Source organism: Salvelinus alpinus, chromosome 18 (assembly GCF_045679555.1).
Source record: "Salvelinus alpinus chromosome 18, SLU_Salpinus.1, whole genome shotgun sequence".
Classification (NCBI taxonomy): Eukaryota; Metazoa; Chordata; class Actinopteri; order Salmoniformes; family Salmonidae; genus Salvelinus; species Salvelinus alpinus.
The window spans coordinates 18,209,550-18,231,239 of NC_092103.1; the positions used below are offsets into that span (position 1 = coordinate 18,209,550).

General features: G+C 44.0%; 1 protein-coding gene across 1 annotated transcript; it reads left to right on the forward strand.

The window, feature by feature from the left end:
• Positions 1–219: 219 nt before the first annotated feature.
• Positions 220–13,655, forward strand: LOC139543934 (BCL2/adenovirus E1B 19 kDa protein-interacting protein 3-like). The gene is made up of 6 exons (XM_071350489.1): positions 220–504; positions 8,088–8,340; positions 10,115–10,202; positions 10,624–10,727; positions 10,905–11,054; positions 12,003–13,655. Exons 1-6 carry the CDS (start codon positions 372–374, stop codon positions 12,049–12,051), a joined length of 777 nt encoding a protein of 258 aa, XP_071206590.1. The 5' UTR covers positions 220–371; the 3' UTR covers positions 12,052–13,655.
• Positions 13,656–21,690: the final 8,035 nt, after the last annotated feature.

A 21,690-nucleotide genomic window follows, 5' to 3' on the forward strand; every position in this document is an offset into this window, starting at 1 on the left:
GCGTTCTCAAATGAAGATTTTCTTTCACGTCTTGTAAATATACAGATGATGCCTTTACAGAGTTGTGAAAGTAGTGAACTACAATTTTATAATTTATTCCTGTTATTTTCTCACGATGTGGTGTCAGAGGTATAATACGAACGGGGGTGGTCAATTTCCAGCACGTTACGTAATGTTAGTCTGCCTATGCTTTTTGCCTGCCTTTGTTACTAAAGAACTGGCTCATCTGACGTCATCACAGAGCTCCAGGAAGATTGCAGTGCTCATAACCACTGGTTCCAGATCAGCTAACAGAACACCTATTTTAACTGTGTTGGCGGTAGCTATTCTGCAACAAAGTAAAGGCGACTCAGGTCAGTTTTGGTACGCGGATGCGCGCACGTCCGAATGTTTGGAGGGAGTGTGCGTGTTCGATTGACTGTCATATGCAAGCCACCCTGCTCACAGGCACGATGTCTGAAGCTGCTGCTGTAGCGGAGAATAACGGAGACGCTGGAATAAATGGTATGATTCGTCGAAATGCTTAGCTATATTTTACTGTTATTGTTTATTAGAAAACTTGTCAGGTAATTTGAATCATTGTCTTTTGATACTTTACTATTTGACTTTGAGTGTATAAACAATATCTAGTGAGTTTTGGGTTGGTTTTCTACGTAGTCATGGAGAAGGGTTGTGGAAGGACCTATATTGTGCTATTCCTGTTTTCTGTATTGACAGTATCATGGACCAATGTGATTTTAAGAGGCGGTATAAACCGTAAGATTGATCAACAGTAAAACCAATCGTTGAAGCACGCGGTGCTGAATAGGCGGGATAAAGTGGATGTCAACAAGACGAGATGGAATAAATCTGAGAGCTCGAAAATGGAGTTAGGTTAACGTTAGATGTTCCTAAATTAACATTTTAGTGCACATACCCGAGTTTTGAGGAAAGTATTACGAAAACCTAACGAAACATACTTGGAATATATTAAGTGTTTTTATTAAATGCATAGTCAGCTAATTGTGTAACAGTGTAATAGATATGTCTTCTTGCCGTGGATGTAAACATAGCAAACTGGCCTAGTTAATCTGACTATGGGTTTAAATATAGACCAGCAAAGAGTAGCTGATAAAACTACACGTGCACCTCTAAGCACACCTGCTGCACTCAGTCTGGTCAATTTGTATGTAGCAGCCTGATACTTCTGGGTAGCCTGCTACTGTGAAAATAATAATACAATATGATCAGTCTAATGAACTGTTATACCAGGTATATGGTCATTTGCTTGATTATAGGTGTATTTACTATCAACCCCTAACAACAATTTAAACACAATTTAGTGCTGAACAATTTAGTGATATTTTTGGGGGTAGTTCGGTTATTAAAACATAATCATGGTTTTCGATTTCGATTTTTTATACATTCTATGTATTATGAAATAATGGAAATTCCAAAGAACTAAATAATGAACATTCAATTACCAGAACATTACAACTATTCCATTGCCTCTGTCAGGTCCACATTAGGTAGACATCGATAGAAAAATATGAAATTACAATGAAACAAAATAGTCTCTTATTTCTTCTTGGAAAGTTAGTTTAGCTGTATCGCGCAAGTTAAATGTGCCGCTACTCCTGTTTTTCGGGTTGCATCTTCCCAGGTCCTGGTAGGGTAAGCAAAACTCTGAGTTGTGTGTACTGTCAGTCTGTCACCCAACAGCCTGTGACCTATGGGTCAGAGTGCAAAATTCTCTCCTCTACCTATCCCTTTTATCGGAGGATATTGGTATTCCTTGTCTTGTGCTGATTTAGCCCACCAGCTAGTGTGTGTGTGTGTGTTGGCCACCGTAGCCTGGCGCTACCCTTTTCAAGATATCCGCCACTGCTTTGCTCGTTATCAATGCCCACCGGGCACTAGTCATCCTTCAACTATTTAAAACTCAACCGGGTCACTTCCCTAGATAACTGTGTCTAAGAAGGTTGTTAGCCTAGCCAGCTATAAAACATGCGATTCAGATTGCATCCCTTTCCCCTAGCTTGTTTACCAACTCCACCTAGATGCCACTGTGTGTTGTCAGCTTGGTTTACCATAAATAAGCCTACGTTTAAACATAATTTTCCTGCTCCAGCCCTGTGGTCATAGCTAGGCTCACCTGAAATTATTTGCGGGTGCTGTACAACTCCCGCCAGATTATTGTAGCTCTCTACCTTTACTGTGTATTGTGGTAGCTGTTGTAATACATTCTCCAGTTACTATTGTTAGTTAATTTGATTAATCTGTATATTGCATAAGAAATATGTTATATTTATGTCCTTTTTAACGTCACGTTCTGAGCTGAGAGAACACCGCATCACCATGATGCTGAGCATTCATGGCTGTTCCTCTTGTGTAGCTGAACTACAAGTAGAAGATGGTCATGACCTGTGCCCTGCTGCCAAGGCGTTGGCCACCTGCATGAGGCCCTTTCAGACCTCTGCATTAACTGTGCCATCCTGCCTGTGAGGGAAGCGCGGCTAGGCAGAGTTGAGGCATCTACACCGTTCAGTGTGCCACCTTCACCGGCTTTTCTTACATAGCTTCAGAGATGCTGGGCCAACCCGTGGGCTCTGGGCCAACCCGTGGGCTCTCGCCCACCACCAAAGCTAGTAGGATGCTATCTGCCATGCGTGACGCAAAACATTGGCTGGACCATATGCCTAAAGTGGATGAATGCATAGCAGAGCTGATGCTCTACCCCAGATGAAGCCCTGAAGGATGATGCCCGCTGCCCCAGACCTCCGTGCAAGGCCACAGATGAGCTACTGTCATGGGTCTACGACACAGCTGCCCACATTGGGAACTCTCTCTGTGTTCATGCTAGTACAGAACAGGATGCTCCAGCTAGACCATGCAGACCTGATTCTCTGCAACCTGAATGATGCATTGCATCAAGCTTTTGAGTTCATGACCAGAGAGCTAGGCAGACTGATGTTCACCCTAGTTGTGACTCGTCACCAGGTCTGGCTTGCCCAAGCCCCAATGTCCAATAACTCCAGACGGACTATGAGAAAGCTCCCAGTGGTCCCGGGACTGCTCTTTGACCCTGCGGCAGAGTGGGCCCTCAAACATAGAAAACAGTTGAGTCAGGCTACACTGCTGTGGAACCCAGAAACCAGGCATCACAGAGTCATGGCAGAGGGAGGCCTGACGCGTGTGAACCTCGCCGCTCTTCCCGACACACGCCTTTGGCCCTACCACCAGCCTAACACGTGCTTGCCAGCCCCAGACGGCAATGCAGCCAACCCCCAACACCACAAACAGGCGTGGGGAAACGGCTGAGGCGTTTCCCCACTGGCGGGGGTCGGCTGTCTGCCGATTTACCCAGCAGCACTTGACCTACTGGGCATCCTACTCTTCAGACCCATGGGTGGTGATGACCCTCTCACAAGGGTACAGGCTGCAGTTCCGACAACCGACCCCCACCATTCTCAGAGGTCAGAATGTCTTCAGTCACAGACCTCCTGAAAGCTTGCATCCTCAACCAGGAGATGACATCTCTCCTGGAGAAGGGCATGATCAGAAAAGTAAAAGTATCAGAACAGGAAGATGGCTTTTTCTCAACCTATTTCCTGGTTCTGGATTTAAAACTGGTCAATGTTTTCCTAAAAGTTCTTTCACATGTTGCGGACGGTTTATGCTTTCCAGACCGTAGCCGCAGGGGAATGGTTCACGTCCCTCGATTTTAAAGGATACTTATGTTCACATTCCTGTGTTAAAGGAACACAGGCGTTTTTTGTGGTTTGCCTTCCAAGGCCAGGCATACAAGTTTGTGGTATTATCCTTCGGCCTTTCCCTGGCTCCTTGCATCTTCACAAGATGTGTGAGCGCAGCCCTCACCTGCAGGGGATCTGCACTCCATGTATAATGTATAACACCTCAGGCATGTATAACACCTCAGCGCGTGGACAGCAACTTTTGTACCCGTTTCCTCCAGCATCTTCACAAGGTCCTTTGCTGTTGTTCTGGGATTGAGTTGCACTTTTCACACCAAAGTACATTAATCTCTAGGAGACAGAAAGCGTCTCCTTCCTGAGTGGTATGACGGCTGCGTGGTCCCATGGTGTTTATACTTGCGTACTATTGTTTGTACAGATGAACGTGGTACCTTCAGGCGTTTGGAAATTGCTCCCAAGGATGAACCAGACTTGTGGTGGTCTACATTTTTTTTTTCTGGGGTCTTGGCTGATTTATTTTGATTTTCCCAGTCAAGCAAAGAGGCACTGAGTTTGAAGGTAGATCTTGAAATACATCCACAGGTACACCTCCAATTGACTCTAATGATGTCAATTAGCCTATCAGAAGCTTCTAAAGCCATGACATCATTTTCTGGAATTTTCCAAGCTGTTTAAAGGCATAGTCAACTTAGTGTATGTAAACTTCTGACCCACTGAAATTGTGATACAGTAAATTTATAAGTGAAATAATGTGTCGAAACAATTGTTGGAAAAATGACTTGTGTCATGCAAAGTAGATGTCCTAACAGACTTGCCAAAACTATAGTTTATTAACAAGAAATTTGTGGAGTGGTTGAAAAAACTAGTTTTAATGACTACAACCTAAGTGTATGTAAACTTCCGACGTCAACTGTACATTCGTATCTTCCGTTCTAATTCATACCTTTCAGACCGTCAGTACGGTTGAAAGTATGGATGACTCATACCAACAAGGTCGTGAGGAATAGCACAACTAACCTGAATGCGCCAGTGCCATTGGAAGAATGGTAGACCCCATGGTATGGCTGGATACGATGTTGACCTTGTAAAATCTTGAGAACGTGCGTGGTGACGACCAGGTAGCAGCTGCACATATCTCATTCAAGGGGATGTCTCTCAGCGAGGCCCAGAGGACCGAGTGACTTATCAAAACTTCTGGGACAGGGAGCCCTACACCCTTGTAGGCCTGAGCAATGACATCCACAACCCAGTGTGAAAGCCTCTGCTTTGACAAGGCAAGGCCTTGTGCGTGGGTTGCAAGGGGAGCAAAAGGCATGTTTATCAGTGTCACACATACAATGCCTCTAGAGGAAGTACACAGTCAGCACTGTGTTGACCTCCCTTTATGGGGGCTGCTGGGTATGGGCAGATGTGCTAGAGCATTGCCAAGCCCTGAACTGAGTGAGTTGGCATGCTGTGCTATTTCTGGACACGGTGACATGTGGAAGGTGCAGAACGTTTTTCAGGACACAGTAGGGTGGAGTAGGAAAGTTAGGGTGAGGATCAGGAGCCTTTCATTCGGAAGTTTGAGCGTACATGTTGAGTCAGTTACATTCCAGCTGCAGTGCGAGCCAGGGAGGGAACAAGGTTTGTTATTGTTAGACAGAGCTTACTCACTCTGCCTATAAATAAGTAGATACTCATTTTTGCTGTGTAATTCTCAGAATTGAGGAAAGCTTTATGTCTACTGCAATGTCATTGTCTTGGATAGGATATCTCAGTCCCATCCACACAATGGGTATATTCAGTTTACCTTACTCTTCTCTGGTGATTATGTGAGTCTTTGGAGCCATTGGTTAGGCTATACATACTGGTTCTTATTACCATAAGACATTTGTTTCCATACAACAGCTGATAACAGCTCCACGAAAGCAGAGCGAGCAGCAGCCAGAATGTTCGGCTCACCGCTGGCGTCATGACAACCTTGTTTAGGCCATGGAGCACTGACAATGGACTGTCGACAGTGGCTTTGCTCAGGCTGCTGTGTAATCCTCGGGATGAGTCTGGGGTGCTGAGTTGGACTTGGGGGAGGGGTAGGGGCTGCTGTCATTCAATGTCTGGCCAGTGAAACTGACTGAGAGACTAAGTCAGCTAGGCTGACTGTCACATGACCAGTGTGTTTACTCTCTCTGCTATGAGATCATGTGCTCTGCTTGTGAACCCTAGCGTCCTAACTTCTGGGAGTATGTGAGACATTTTAAGATGGGGAAACCAGAGCGAGAAAGAGACTGGATGTCTCTCCAGTGTCTGTGACTCCCTATAATTTGTATCCTAGTTGTGATTGGCAGTCTCCCCTGCCTGGGCTCATGTAGTAACATGGATCAGCCAGGCTAGGCCATGGCTTGTATATCACAGCAGGTGCTGTAAACTGACAGCACAAAGAGGTATTCACTATCCTGTCATCATGCAGTAATCGAGACTAACAGAACCACTGGCTTAGGTAGGGGTAAAGGTCCAATGCATTATCTTAATATGAAATCATTTCTGGGTAACAATTAAGTACCTTACTGTGATTTATTATAATTTTTTTAAATGGTCAAAAAGAAACAAAAACCTTCATAGCAAGGACCAATTTCTCAAGCAAGAACTTTGCTAGGACTGTCTGGAAGTAGTCTGAATGAGGGGCTTAATGGGAGGGATATGTAACCTGAACTAGCTGTTTTTCGGGCAGAAAGGTTTGAAACTTATTGGTCTATTAACTTACTTGTGGCCATGTAACGTATGTGGACAGCCCTTCAAATTAGTGGATTCGGCTATTTCAGCCACCCGTTGCTGACAGGTGTATAGAATTGAGCACACAGCGATGCAATCTCCATAGACAAACATTGGCATTAGAATAGCCCGTACAGAAGGGCTCAGTGACTTTCAACGTGACGCCGTCATAGAATGCCACCTTTCCAACAAGTCAGTTCATCAAATTTCTGCCCTGCTAGAGCTGCCCCCGGTCAACTGTAAGTGCTGTTATTGTGAAGTGGAAGGCCACACAAGCTCACAGAACGGGACCACCGAATGCCGAAGCGCGTAAAAATCGTCTCTCCTCTGGAACTGTTGTGTTGCAACAAACTGCCTCTGGAAGCAACGTCAGCACAAGAACTGTGCGTCGGGAGCTTCATGAATGAGTGTCCATGGCCGAGCAGCCGCAAACAAGTCTAAGATCACTATACGCAATGCCAAGCGTCGGCTAGAGTGGTGTAAAGCTAGCCGCTATTGGACTCTGGAGCAGTGGAAACGTGTTCTCTGGAGTGATTAATCATGCTTCACCATCTGGGTTTGGCGGATGCCAGGAGAACGCTTCCTGCCCCAATGCATAGTGCCAACAGTAAAGTTTGGTGGAGGAGAAATAATGATCTGGGGCTGATTTTTATGGTTCTGGCTAGGCCCCTTGGTTCCGGTGAAGGGAAATCTTAACGCTACAGCATACAATGACAGTCTAGACGATTATGTGCTTCTAACTTTGTGGTAACAGTTTGGTGAAGGCCCATTCCTGTTTCAGCATGACATTTCCACCGTGCACAAAGCGAGGTCCATACAGAAATGGTTTGTCGAAATCGGTGTGGAAGGACTTGACTGGCCTGCACAAAGTCTGACCTCAACCCCATCGAACACCTTTGGGATGAATTGGAACACCGACTGCGAGCCAGGCCTAATCGCCCAACATCAGTGCCTGACCTCACTAATGCGCTTGTGGCTGAATGGAAGCAAGTCCCCGCAGCAATGTTCCAACATCTAGTGGAAAGCCTTCCCAGAAGAGTGGAGGCTGTTATTGCAGAAAAGGGGAAACCAACTCCATATTAATGCCCATGATTTTGTAATGAGATGTTCGACAAGTAAGTGTCCACATACTTTTAGTGTATATCGCCAGGTGATGTCACCAGGCAGGCCAAAACTCAATTCCACCTAAACAGACACATTTCAGGTGGTCTTTTCAAACAGCTCTTACACTTAAACGGCATTATCATTTTCATGGTGATAATTCACAATTATTCTAACCTGGAAATATACATACAATTTTTGTAAAACAGGATAATCAAGTTTTTGACTACGCTGGGCCTTTTTAAACTTTGTGGTTGTGTGTCTCTGCCAGTCTCTCTGACTGTGTGTTTCTTTATCCCCCTCGTCATATCGTTCTAGGTATAATGTCTTTTGAAGGATGTTTTTTAATCATTAGGCTATTAGTTCAGCATAGAGGCACAATTTGCCATGGTCTGCAAAACATTTTGACAGAAAACATACAATATATACAAAAACATGGAAAGTAATCATGTACATGTAATAAGTTGTGAAGTTTGATATATTCGCTAAGTATCCCAACTGACAAATGTGACCAATGTACTGTATGTACGTGTCCTGCAGGGTCCTGGGTGGAGTTGGAGATGAACAGAGCTGCGGCCACAGCTGCGGCGGGGTTGTCCCAGTCTACCTCCACCGTTGGCCAGGCTCTGGGTCTGCTCCCCTTGCCTCAGGTGGTGGAGGAGGAGGTGGTGGAGGCCATTGTGGGGGGCCTAGAGCATGTGCCCTCCTCATCTTCCATCCATAACGGAGACATGGAAAAGATTCTACTGGACGCTCAGCATGAGTCTAGCCGCAGCAACTCTTCCTGTGACAGGTATCAAATCAAATCAAATCAAATTGTATTAGTCACATACACATGGTTAGCAGATGTTAATGCGAGTGTAGCGAAATGCTTGTGCTTCTAGTTCCGACAATGCAGTAATAACCAACAAGTAATCTAACCTAACAATTCCACAACTACTACCTTATACGCGTCGCGGAAATTAGTATAACAATGATCTAGGGTTTTTCCAGCCCTGGTAGCACAATCGATATGCTGATAGAATTTAGGGAGTTTTGTTTTTAGATTAGCCTTGTTAAAATCCCCAGCTACGATGAATGCAGCCTCAGGGTGTGTGGTTTCCAGTTTACAAAGAGTCAGATAAAGTTCGTTCAGGGCCATCGATGTGTCTGCTTGGGGGGGAATATATACGGCTGTGATTATGATTGAAGAGAATTCCCTTGGTAGATAATGCGGTCGACATTTTATTGTGAGGAGTTCTAGATCAGGTGAACAGAATGACTTGAGTTCCTGTGTGTTGTTATGATGATCACACCACGTCTCGTTAATCATAAGGCATACCCCCCCGCCCCTCTTCTTACCAGAAAGATGTTTGTTTCTGTCGGCGCGATGCATGAAGAAACCAGCTGGCTGCACCGACTCCGTTAGCGTCTCTTGAGTTAGCCATGTTTCCGTGAAGCAGAGCACGTTGCAATCCCTGATGTCTCTCTGGAATGCTACCCGTGCTCGGATTTCATCAACCTTATTGTCAAGAGACTGGACATTGGCGAGTAGTATGCTAGGGAGTGGAGCGCGATGTGCCCGTCTCCGAAGCCTGGCCAGGAGACCGCCTCGTTTGCCCCTTTTACGGCGTCGCACAGGGTCGCCGGCTGGGATCAGATCCATTGTATTGGGTGGAAGGCAAAACACTGGATCCGTTTCGGGAAAGTCATATTCCTGGTAGGAACGATGATGAGTTGACGTTAATCGTATATTCAGTAGTTCCTCCCGACTGTATGTAATGAAACCTAAGATTACCTGGGGTACCGATGTAAGAAATAACACATAAAAAAACAAAATACTGCATATTTTCCAAGGAACGCGAAGCGAGGCGGCCATCTCGTTTCGGCGCCGGATGTCCATTTAGGTAGGTGGTGCTACAATGAGGAAGAACACAGTTCAGCTTGGCCTTGAAAAAACTAGGTACATATAATAATACAAATCTAGAACCATTCTTAAAAATCACCTGTAACTCTTTTCAATTCACTGTTGAGGTCACATACTAGCCCAAAATCAATGTAGATTTAATCTCTGGATTGATATAGTACTGTATGCTGTTATGGCGCTGTAAATATAATCCGTTTGCAATAGTAAACATCTTCATCACCTAAGTCATTGGACTTAAATCCACTCACACCTCTGCTTTCCCTACCCTCTGAGCCATGAGGTTGCCTGCCATAAACACAGGCTTATCTGGTTGCCCGGTCAGCTGAGTCCGTCAGCTGTCAATGAGTCACCTGAGAATGTTTACCAGGAGTGTTTCTACAACAGCCTACTAATGGTAGAGTTCACAGACAGACTCATCCATCCACTTTGAGGTTGCAGGCTGACGGCAAAGTGAAAGCCTAATAGAGGCATGATTCATATGCACATTGAGCCATCAGAGGCGAGGTCTCTTGATTAATGCATTGGGAATTTGAACAAGCCCCAAATCTTCAACCTGGTTACTGCATACAAGTGTACATTCCTATGCACCAAGGGAGAGAAGACTTGGAGTGCAGTGATTGGCTGTGACTGTTTTTATTTTGTTGTTTGATCCTCCCCACAGTCCTCCCCGGCCTCCTAGTCCCCAGGAGGATGATCATGATGGACAGATCATCTTTGATGTGGACGTGAGCAGCAGAAGAGATGGCCAAGTAAGAGTTATTACTCGGTGTGCTTGAGCTACCTACGTCACATGTATGTTTCAATGATAACATAACCTGCTGCTTCTCTCAGTCTCTTGTGAATGACAACCATAAACTTTGTTAAAATGGCGATGGCGACAGGAAACACTAACCGGGTGGGTTTGAATCCATGGACACGGCAGTAGTCTCAGCTTTAGGTTCCATTACACACACACACACACACACACACACACACACACACACAAACTCTGTCAGTGGATGACATGGCAAAGCCACATTTTTATGTTGACGACTGACTCTGTGTCTGTAACCATGGCAGCCTCACACAGGGTTTATTGTATTGTATGGGCGGTCAGCCATATTGTCTCTGCCTCCCCCTGTTGTCTGTATTGAGATCAGTGTCCTAATGCGCAGCATGTGTCCCTTGCAGTCAGAGGAGGATACCCTGGAGAAGGAGAGGGACATGGATATCCTGATGAAGGACTCAGACTGGGTAGCAGACTGGTCCAGTCGGCCCGAGAACATTCCTCCTAAGTGAGTGATGTACACAGTCCCATTGCCCCTAAAACATACAAGTCTTAGTGTATCTGGTCTTCTAGGTAAATCCTAGTGTGTTTGTGCATTTAGTAATACTACTTATGGCTAAATATTTCCACATGATAAGGAGAAGATGAATAATACTGTAATGAATCCACATTTCCTTGCCTGTAGGGAGTTCCATTTCCGCCACCCCCGGCGTTCAGATACACTCAGCATGAGAAAGACCGGGGCGATGAAGAAAGGAGGTGTCTTCTCTGCGGAGTTCCTCAAAGTGTTCATCCCCTCACTGCTACTATCACACATCCTGGTCCTGGGACTGGGGTAAGAGCAAACCTTGGACACATTTGCGATCAACCTCAGTTTGGCAATCATTTGTGTTATAAGTAGGATAATAGCACTTTTTTTATGGAAGTGAAAAAGCCAAGTGATGACATTATGGAAGGCTTGTTTCAATCCATCAATGGGTCTGCATTGAGAATAACATTTCCATTATTTAGCCATTAGCTGGCTAAGTAAACACTTCCTTCTCAGATTAATGTAGACAATTCCTACATGGAATCTCCTGAACAGCTTTCAATGTCCTTCTGTTTATAGTTGTTTACATACAATTAGAAGAACCCCAATCAGATCCAATACATCATGTTGTTTTGTTTACTGGGAATCAGATATCCCTGGAACAAAACTGCATGTACAGAAAATTATTAGCCACTATATATATACAGTGGGGAGAACAAGTATTGGATACACTGCCGATTATTGGATACACTGCCAAGTATTGGATACACTGCCGAGAAAAACTAACAGGTCTGTGAGAGCCGGAATTCTTACTGGTTGGTAGGTGATCAAATACTTATGTCATGCAATAAAATGCAAATTAATTACTTAAAAATCATACAATGTGATTTTCTGGATTTTTGTTTTAGATTCCGTTTTAGATCGGCAGTGTATCAAATACTTGTTCTCCCCACTATATATATGTGTGTGTATATGCGCACTCGCGCACTTCCATGCATATTTCTGTATAAACCAGCAGAGGCTCTGTGGTGGCAGCATATAGTGGGCAGCTGCAATGCTCGAGCCCTGTGTATATGCCTGGGTCTAGATAGTAGAACAGCTGCTGCTGGGATGGATGGACACCTGCTGCACCACACCCTTAACACACACTTTGACAGCACACATGACACGGCAGGGACAATCCACAACTCCATCTATCACTTATCAGCCGACTAGTTAATGACTCTGGGTGTAACTGCTCTCTCTCCCCCTCAGGGTGTACATTGGGAAGAGGTTGAGCACGCCCCCTACGAGCTCTTTCTGAGCAAGAAGCTGAACGAGTGCCTGCGGGAAAAATTACGCTGTTGTATGAAGAATGCCCTCTCTCCTCAAACTATACCTCTCCTTTTCCCCCTCTTTCTCTCTCTGCTTTCTCCCACCTAAAGCATTTCCTCCTCCTGTAACCTACGCGGACCTGAAACGTGCTGTGTTCTCAGGACAGATGCGTTGCCTCCAGCCCCCTCCCCCTTCCTTCCTCATTTGTATTAGCTTTTCAAGGAAAAAGTGAGGTCATGTTCCCTTTTCCTCCTGTTTTGGGTGTAATTGTTTATAAAGGGTGTTTTGGGGGGAAGGGAGCAAAGCATAAAACCAAACCAAACTCTTCTACACACTAGCTCCAGCACTCTGTCATGCCTGGTACAAGAAAGAGCTGTCTGCCCCACAGATTTACAAGATAGAAGTTGCCCAAGATTGTGCCATCTACAACGGTGGTTGGGTGAATCTCTCAAGCCCGTCACTTGACCCTGAAAGGGTCTAACTAATTTCAGAAAGAAAGAAGCTAACCTGAAAATGTGAGCATGCCTTTGAAAGTAATCATTTTGTCTATAACTATAAATACAATTTACTGTAGATGTTATGGTCTTTAAAAAAATATTCTTACCACCATAATAAAGCCGGAGTTTTGATTAAGGGTGTTACCATTGTGGCCATGTCAAATCCACAACCACCAGATGCTGTGCATTGGAGAGAGTGCTTGGCCTGCCAGATGAGATGTATCCAGTACATGTCATTGTCTTGTTTCTGTCTTGAGTTCTTTACGACATATCATGGGCCTAGTCATTTAGGCCTGGTTCAATGGGTAAACCTCTGATATGCCTGCGCAACTGTGACAGGTCATCTTACCACCTTACACACTTGTACAGCATACACGCAGACATTTAAGAACGAGTTTATGTAGGTTGTTAGTCCAGCTGGAGATTAACCCTGATGTTTCACCACACTGATAGTTGGAGTCCAGAGGCAGATTAGTTTTAGAGGCACAACCACATGGACAAATTCAAGCATGCTCTGAATGTCACTGCGACCTACAGTACGTCACAGTGCTTAAAGAGGGACCGCAGTGTTTCAAAGTTGAGATTTAAGATGAACTTAAAATGGGTCTGTTTGTACTACCACTCCACCGCTGGATATGGCTGACATCAACCTCTTTATTTCCCTCTACACAACTGCCAAAAGGAACTGAGGTCCACCTTGAACCTCAACTCTTCTCAGTAGCCACGTGCCTCACCTCTGTTCCCAAGACTCCATTGTGGTTCTGTTGGTCAGTGTATGTCTGTGATCTGACACCGGGGCTACTCTATGGTTTGTTTCAGTGAGTTTTATTGTCTATTGTGACGTTGGAGTCTGAATGCACAGAGCAGGAGGTATAGCTATGATAAGACTGAACTCATCAGAGATTTAATGAAGATTTTGTTAGAAATATACACTTTGCAGGGCCCATTTTGAAAAGGAAAGATTAAAAATGATTCCCCTCAGACTGCTATGATAACAATAGTTATTGTAATCATACACATCCTTTTGATTTAATTTTGTTTTTTCCCCTCATTGTAAAATGGAAAAAGGTTTTGTCATTAAAATTTCCTCAATCAAGCTGAATTGTTAAGAATTATTTTGTATTAGTTTCACTTAACTATGCAAAGGGAAGGGATCACCTCTTTCCCACCAAGGTGCATGAATTGAGGAAATAAAGTGGATAGGAGATTCAGCAACTCTTGCAGGACAGGAGTTGCTGAATGCTTTAAGTGTATTAAGTAGAAACAACATGAAAGGCTTCTGGCCTTCAGGGTTTTTTACCTGAAGAAGGCCAAAAGATGTATTGCGTTGGTTCTACTTTTGACTGATTACCTAGAAACACACACGGACTAAAATGCATAATCTCACACTGTATCAGATCAGAGCCAGCAGGGAGAAGGGAGGGTGGTATGGCTACTAGCCAGTCCTCATACCTCAGCCTATAACATGCAGTCAGTTCTCATATTCCAGAGCCTTAAAACACAATGTTTAGCTGAGTGTGCCTGCACAGTCATTTGTCATGCAATGGAGCTTGTCCTGTCACTGAATGTCCCCAGGGAGGACACAATCCTGGTTCGGCTGACTGGCACTTCAAATCAAACTTTATTTGTCACGTGCCGAATACAACAAGTGTAGACTTTACTGTGAAATGCTTACTTTCAAGCTCTTATCCAACAGTGCAGTTCAAGAATTAGAAAATACTTACCAAGTAGACTAAAATAAAAAGTTATAATAAAAAGTAACGCAATAACAATAACGAGGATATATTCAGGGGCACCGGTACCGAGTCGAGGCTAGTTGAGGTAGTCTGTACATGTAGGTGGGGGCGAAGTGACTATGCATAGGTAACAAACAAACAGCGAGTAGCAGCCGTGTACAAAAGGGAGGGGGGGGTCAATGTAAATTGTCCGGTGGCGATTTTATGAATTGTTCAGCAGTCATGGCTTGGGGGTAGAAGCTGTTGAGGAGACTTTTGGTCCTAGACTTAGCGCTCCGGTACCGCTTGCCGTGCGGTAGCAGAGAAAACAGTATAACTTGGGTGACTGGAGTCTCTGACAATTTTATGGGCTTTCCTCTGACACTGCCTATTATTCAGGTCCTGGATGGCAGGAAGCTTGGCTCCAGTGATGGACTGGGCTGTTCACACTACCCTCTGTAGCGTCTTACGGTCAGATGCCGAGCAGTTACCATACCAGGCAGTGATGCTCTCGATGGTGCAGCTGTAGAACCTTTTGAGGATCTGGGGACCCGTGCCAAATATTTTCAGTGTCCTGAGGGGGAAAAGGTTTTGTTGTGCCCTCTTCACGGCTGTCTTGGTATGTTTGGACCATGATAGTTTGTTGGTGATGTGGACACCAAGGAACTTAACTCTCGACCCGCTCCACTACAGCCCCATCGACGTTAATGGGGGCTTTTTTGGCCCACCTTTTCCTGTTGTCCTGGCACCACACTGCCAGTTCTCTGACCTTCTCTCTGTAGGCCATCTTATCGTTGTCGGTGATCAGGCCTACCGCTGTTGTATCGTCAGCAAACTTAATGATGGTCCTGGAGTCGTGTTTGGCCACGCAGTCGTGGGTGAACAGGCAATACAGGAGGGGACTAAGTACACACCCCTGAGGGTCCCTAGTGTTAAGGATCAGCGTGGCAGATGTGGTTTTGCCTACTCTTGCCACCTGGGGGCGGCCCGTCAGGAAGTCCAGGATCCAGTTGCAGAGGGATGTGTTTAGTCCCAGGGTCCTTAGCTTATTGATGAGCTTTGAAGGCACTATGGTGTTGAACGCTGAGCTGTAGTCCATGAACAGCATTCTCAGGTAGGTGTTCCTTTTGTCTAGGTGGCAAAGTACAGTGTGGAGTGCAATTGAGATTGTGTCATCTTGATCTGTTGGGGCGGTATGCGAGTTGGAGTGGATCTATGGTGTCCGGGAGGATGCTGTTGATGTGAGTCATGACCAGCCTTTCAAAGCACTTCATGGCTATGGACGTGAGTGCCACGGGGCAGTAATCATTTAGGCAGGTTACCTTTGCTTCCTTGGGCACAGGGACTCTGGTGGTCTGCTTGAAACATGTAGGTATTACAGACTCGGTCAGGGAGAGGTTGAAAATGTCAGTGAAGACACTTGACAGTTGGTCCGAGCATGCTTTGAGTACACGTCCTGGTAATCCGTCTGGCCCAGCGGCTTTGTGAATGTTGACCTGTTTAAGGTTTTGTTCATCGGCTACCGAGAGGGTTATCATACAGTCATCCTAAACAACTGTTACTTCTGCCTCTTCCTGGGGGGGTGTACTACAAAGCAGGACCAATGAGTTAGCTAGCTAACATGCTTAAATATTCGTAAATAACTTTAGATTTTTTAGAGAGAGAAGCTTTCATGGTGTAATTGACTCAACAACCAATAACACATATGTTTAGCTTTCTGCATTTCTTAATGAACCAGAAAATCAATAGTTATTTCTGGTTGTTTATTAAAGTTAGCTGCGTAACTTATTGAACCTACTTTGTAGTTTGCCCCTCTGGGCAATATCCCACTCATGTTGTTTCTCATATCGCTGTGTTAATGCTTGTAACATGATTGTGGATCTCTTTATAAGCTCCATGACTGTAAGGTGACTACCCTGAGACTTTCAAAACTCCGATACTTTCATGCCCCCCTTCTCTCTCTCACACACACATACTCACACACATCCTGTCTGTCACTAAAATGAGACTCATAGACTAGATGTAAAATATTTAATGTAACTCCGGGACACTCAAATTAGTATGAAATGTAACGCTTGGTATGGTTACATAAGACAAAAGGAGGGTGGTTGGTCGGGGTGGATGAGTAGACGTATAACGCGAACGTCTAGTAGCAAGTCAAGGTTGCGTGTTCAAATTTCATCACAGACAACTTTAGCATTTTAGCTGAATTGCTACTTAGCATGTTAGCTAACCCTTTAACCTAACTCCAAACCCTAACCCCTAGCCTAGTTAACGTTAGCCACCAGTGGTGGGCCAGCAAGGCCTCTGCTGGCCTAAACATCATCAGAATATATATTTTTTTTAAATATAGTTTCCCACAAATATGTATTAAATTATTCCCCAGAGTAAGAGTTATACTCTTCATTTCATAGCTTTCCTCTTGGTTGCACTGCTTCCAGCCCCAGGTTGAGATTTGGAGGGCTGGCCTTTATGTTAGATCTTTTATCCAATCATATTCAGCCATCATGTGTTGCCAGGGGTCTAAAATCTGCCCTCAGGCCTTCAGAATCAACAGTGCGGCGCTTGTAGCTTAAAGTGAATGGAAATGAAAATTTAGTGTCAACCAATCAGCTTTAGAGTTGGCTATTGTACGCCTGCTGGCTGGCTCCAGTGTTACACAGGAGCCAGCTAGCAGGCGTAGTGCGTGCACGTCTTTTGATTGGATTACCAATATTGAGAGGCAGGTCCTATGGGCAGGTCTATGCAGAACCTCAGAACTAGGAAACTGAATTTGATAAACGAATTAATTCGCATACTACTAAGCTGTTTTTTCAACCCACAATGGCGGAAGGAGGAGAAGATGTCGATTTGGTCGAGGATATAATTATAACGCCATTCTCAAGACAAACTTTTCAAGAAAAGTTAGACATTGTAAGGAGAGGTCGCCCGACGCCGACGCTACAAAGCCTGTCACAGGCGGGAAAGGGGTTCGTTCGGCACTTTCAAAGTTCCAACTACGAGCGCTATCAATGGCTCACAGGCTCCGAGAAGCACTGCAAACTGTACTGCTGGGAATGCCTATTATTTGCAAGTGATCGATTTGGTGTTTGGAGCCACACTGGCTTTGCAAACTTGAGTTGTCTAACCAAGGCAGCAACGAGACACCAAAGTACGGCTGGGCACTTACAAGCAATGGTGCTTTTGAAAACTTTTGGGGACACCCGAGTGGATCTACAGCTCAACGAACAAGCGCGCAGGGCAACGGAGCTGCACAATGAAAAGGTGAAGAAAAATAGGGAAATATTGAAAAGACTCCTTGATTGTGTCATGTTTTTGGGTAAACACTGTCTACCCAAAAATGTCAATTATTGTCAATTTCAAGGTGACGCAACGCCTTGTTATACTGCGTTTCTGTCTAAATGTATAGTGTCTAGAGCCATGGCATCATAATGATGGTAAAAGAGGTGGATTAATTCGGGTGGGACTGTGTAGGACCTCACTGAAGGCCCAGGCCCCAGGCCCACGGCACGCCACTGTTAGCCACCTAGCCAACGTTAGCCACAAGAAATTGAAATTCTTAACATATAAGTTTTGCAAATTCGTAATATTTTGTACGAGTCGTAGCATGTTGTACAAATTTCAATTCGTAACATATCATACAAATGGATGAAGGACAAATTAATATATACCATATACCATGAAAAGTATAATATATTACTAATTGGAGTGTCCCAGATTTACGTTTACTATGTTACGTCTACCCAGGTTGAATTATCAATCAGTGAAACCCTTTTAGTGGCCTCTGGCTTCCTGTAGAAACAGCACAGATATAGAGATCTCACCAACAACTGGTGAACAACACTCTCCAAAAGCTGCTGTCAGTCAATACCCCATGCTCCTAGCTCAGTCATTCTGACCCTTAACCCCACGGCCATGATACTTCCCGGCATGTAACTGGAATAGAACCCCTGCCTGGGACACCAATGGAAAGCATTGATTTTGTGCGATTTGAAGCAGCTCACGGATGCCACACAGGAATTAGCTGTCTCGGTCTGCATCTGGTTTAGCAAGAACTCAGGAATTAAACAGCTCCAGTGACAGACGTTTGATTTGTAGCAGGGACTAAGCTGAGGTCTACATCGTTTCTTGTTCAGTCCCTATAAAGAATAGCCTACTATCCTCTAGTGGTGAAGATATATATATATATATAAATGACACAGACACTGAGAGTCAGATTGTAAGGTGCAGTGTAACTTGATCTTAACACAATTGCACTGAACCCGTTGATCAGTCAGGATGGCTAAATGAGTGTTACGAGAATTATGTTCTCAATGTTCAAAACCCGATTCAATTAAACTACTCAGTCTGCCACCCAGAATGTGTAAGATACTGGTTGAATGAAACAGACGGAGGCCCAGCTATGTTCGTCAAAATGTTTATTCACGAGAGCGCTGGTTAGTTGTACAAAACCATTCATTTTATACTGGCTCTATACGCACATACTTTCACACACAAACAGAAGATATCATACGCACATACTTTCACACACAAACAGTAGATATCATACGCACATACAGTGGGGAGAACAAGTATTTGATACACTGCCGATTTTGCAGGTTTTCCTACTTACAAAGCATGTAGAGGTCTGTAATTTTTATCATAGGTAAACTTCAACTATGAGAGACGGAATCTACAAAAATCCAGAAAATCACATTGTATGATTTTTAAATAATTAATTTGCATTTTATTGCATGACATAAGTATTTGATCACCTACCAACCAGTAAGAATTCCGGCTCTCACAGACCTGTTAGTTTTTCTTTAAGAGGCCCTCCTGTTCTCCACTCATTACCTGTATTAACTGCACCTGTTTGAACTCGTTACCTGTATAAAAGACACCTGTCCACACGCTCAATCAAACAGACTCCAACCTCTCCACAATGGCCAAGACCATAGAGCTGTGTAAGGACATCAGGGATAAAATTGTAGACCTGCACAAGGCTGGGATGGGCTACAGGACAATAGGCAAGCAGCTTGGTGAGAAGGCAACAACTGTTGGCGCAATTATTAGAAAATGGAAGAAGTTCAAGATTTTTGTTTTAGATTCCGTCTCTCACAGTTGAAGTGTACCTATGATAAAAATTACAGACCTCTACATGCTTTGTAAGTAGGAAAACCTGCAAAATCGGCAGTGTATCAAATACTTGTTCTCCCCACTGTACATATCAATACCCAGCCGACAACGATTAGGGACCGCGAGAAGCACTCCCTGTCCTTTCCCAAATCTCTCAGTGGCCCCTAGCCAAGGTCGGCACCGAATCTTGCTCAGACAGTCTGTGTTTAAGATACTATAGAGACATATTGTACAGATGTATAAATTTACTGACTAAAACTACACACATCATTAATACTAATTTTATGATTCTAATCAATTTCATACCATTATATGGTTTCAGGGTGGAATATTATAATCGCTCATTTAAACATATAAATTCCATCAACAATGAGTCAGAATGCTGTTGAGCAGTATCCAAGAAGAGTCCACCCCCACTCCCATTCTTCTCTAACCAGTGGGGCATGGGGCAGAACAGTAATTGATGGTAATCAATGAAGGGGGGATTTTGTTTGGCATTCCTGAGATACAAATAGAAATGATCCTAGAATTCAGTTCTGCATGCTTTGTAATGATGCACATCATACACATCATTAGTCATTCAAAATATGCATGTACATCCTCCATTTTTTAATTTAGATAATATCAGTAAAACATGAATGAATGTAGTTTGAGTGTGTTGTATGAAGTCTGGCCTGTTGAGATGGGGAGGGTTATGTTTTCACTGGAGAAGGACACAGAGCCGGCCACCACCCTGTAACCCATGGTAACGCCACAAGCTGCAATGGGAGGAGCTGGAGAACTTGCCGCCTCTGGATTGGCTGGAAGCAGGTGTTCGGAGGTTCTGTGTGGGGAAGGAGGAGAAGATGGGATGGGTTAGGAGGCGGGATGGAAAAAGAGTGTGTGTGTGTGTGTGTGTGTGTGTGTGTGTGTGTGTGTGTGTGTGTGTGTGTGTGTGTGTGTGTGTGTGTGTGTGTGTGTGTGTGTGTGTGTGTGTGTTACCAAAAGAAAGCAGTGATCATTGCTGTGCACTACCTGTTAATCCAGACACATAAAATACATTCTCTAACCACTGGGGTAATGGATGCAAGTGCATCAACTTCAGAGTTGTGTTTTCTGTGACAGTGTAATTAGCAACAGTGCATAAAATGGATTTACAACTCTTTGATCCCCATCTGTTTCGTAATGCAAGGACCAGAAGGCAGACATGGGTCCCAGTGGTCGTCTGTTTTTGGGCAACTTCGTTATTGACCTAAAAGTGGGAGTTGTGGTCAAGAAACACTGGCATATTTTATCATCGGACCCAGCTTTGCCGGCTGAATTTAAATATCCACCACGTATTGTGTATGGGAGAGGTCCCAATTTACGCAATAAATTGGTTCATGCCAACTGCCAGCCACAAAAGAAAATTAGCCAAACTCTTTTACGCCCTCTACCAAATGGTAGCTATAAATGCAGAGGATGCGCACAGTGAAACAATATGATGAAGTGTGAATATTTCTGCCACCCACACACAGGAAAACGGTTCCAAATAAATTACATTATTACGTGTTCCACCACCCATGTTATTTACATTATTAAATGTCCATGTGGGCTCTGTTATGTCGGTAAAACCACCCGCTCTCTCAAACAGAGTATTAGTGAACATAAAAGTTAAATCAGGAGAAACGACAGGGATTATCCAGTCGCTGTACATTTCAATGACCTGAAGCATGACATTTCCACCTTTAGATTTTGTGGCATAAAGAAAGTTAAGCTATCAGACAGGGGAGGAGATATTAATAATACTCTGAGTTAAAGAGAATGTTTTTGGATTTTCACCCTCCAGACATTATTTCCTAAAGGACTTAATGATGAAATGCCTATGTATGTTATGTTGTGAATTTGAACATGAAATATGTGTATTTTGTAGATTATTCTGACGTTTTTCGTACGATGTACCCAATGACTAATGTGAAACTTGCTATGTCCTCATTGAGATTTTAACGACGTGTTCAATACGCCTTATTTATACACTTTTGTAATATTTATGAAATGCATATTGTTATATTTGGTAGCACTTATTTGTTTTTCCTTTGCCTCCAACCCCCTTCGATGTGTAGAACGGATGTGGGTGGGGCCAGGTCTACATAAGGGTGCACATTTTAAAAAATCACAAAATCTCTGACGAAGGCCGTGTGGCCGATACGTAAGGTTATTAAATATTGGTGATACTATCAAGAGCAGTGTGCGGTTTCCTTTTTCTTTCATCTTGAGCTAAAAGTTAAAATGCACTTCGTCTTCAGAATCTATTTGAGTAATGTTTTTTTGACATGTGTGAGC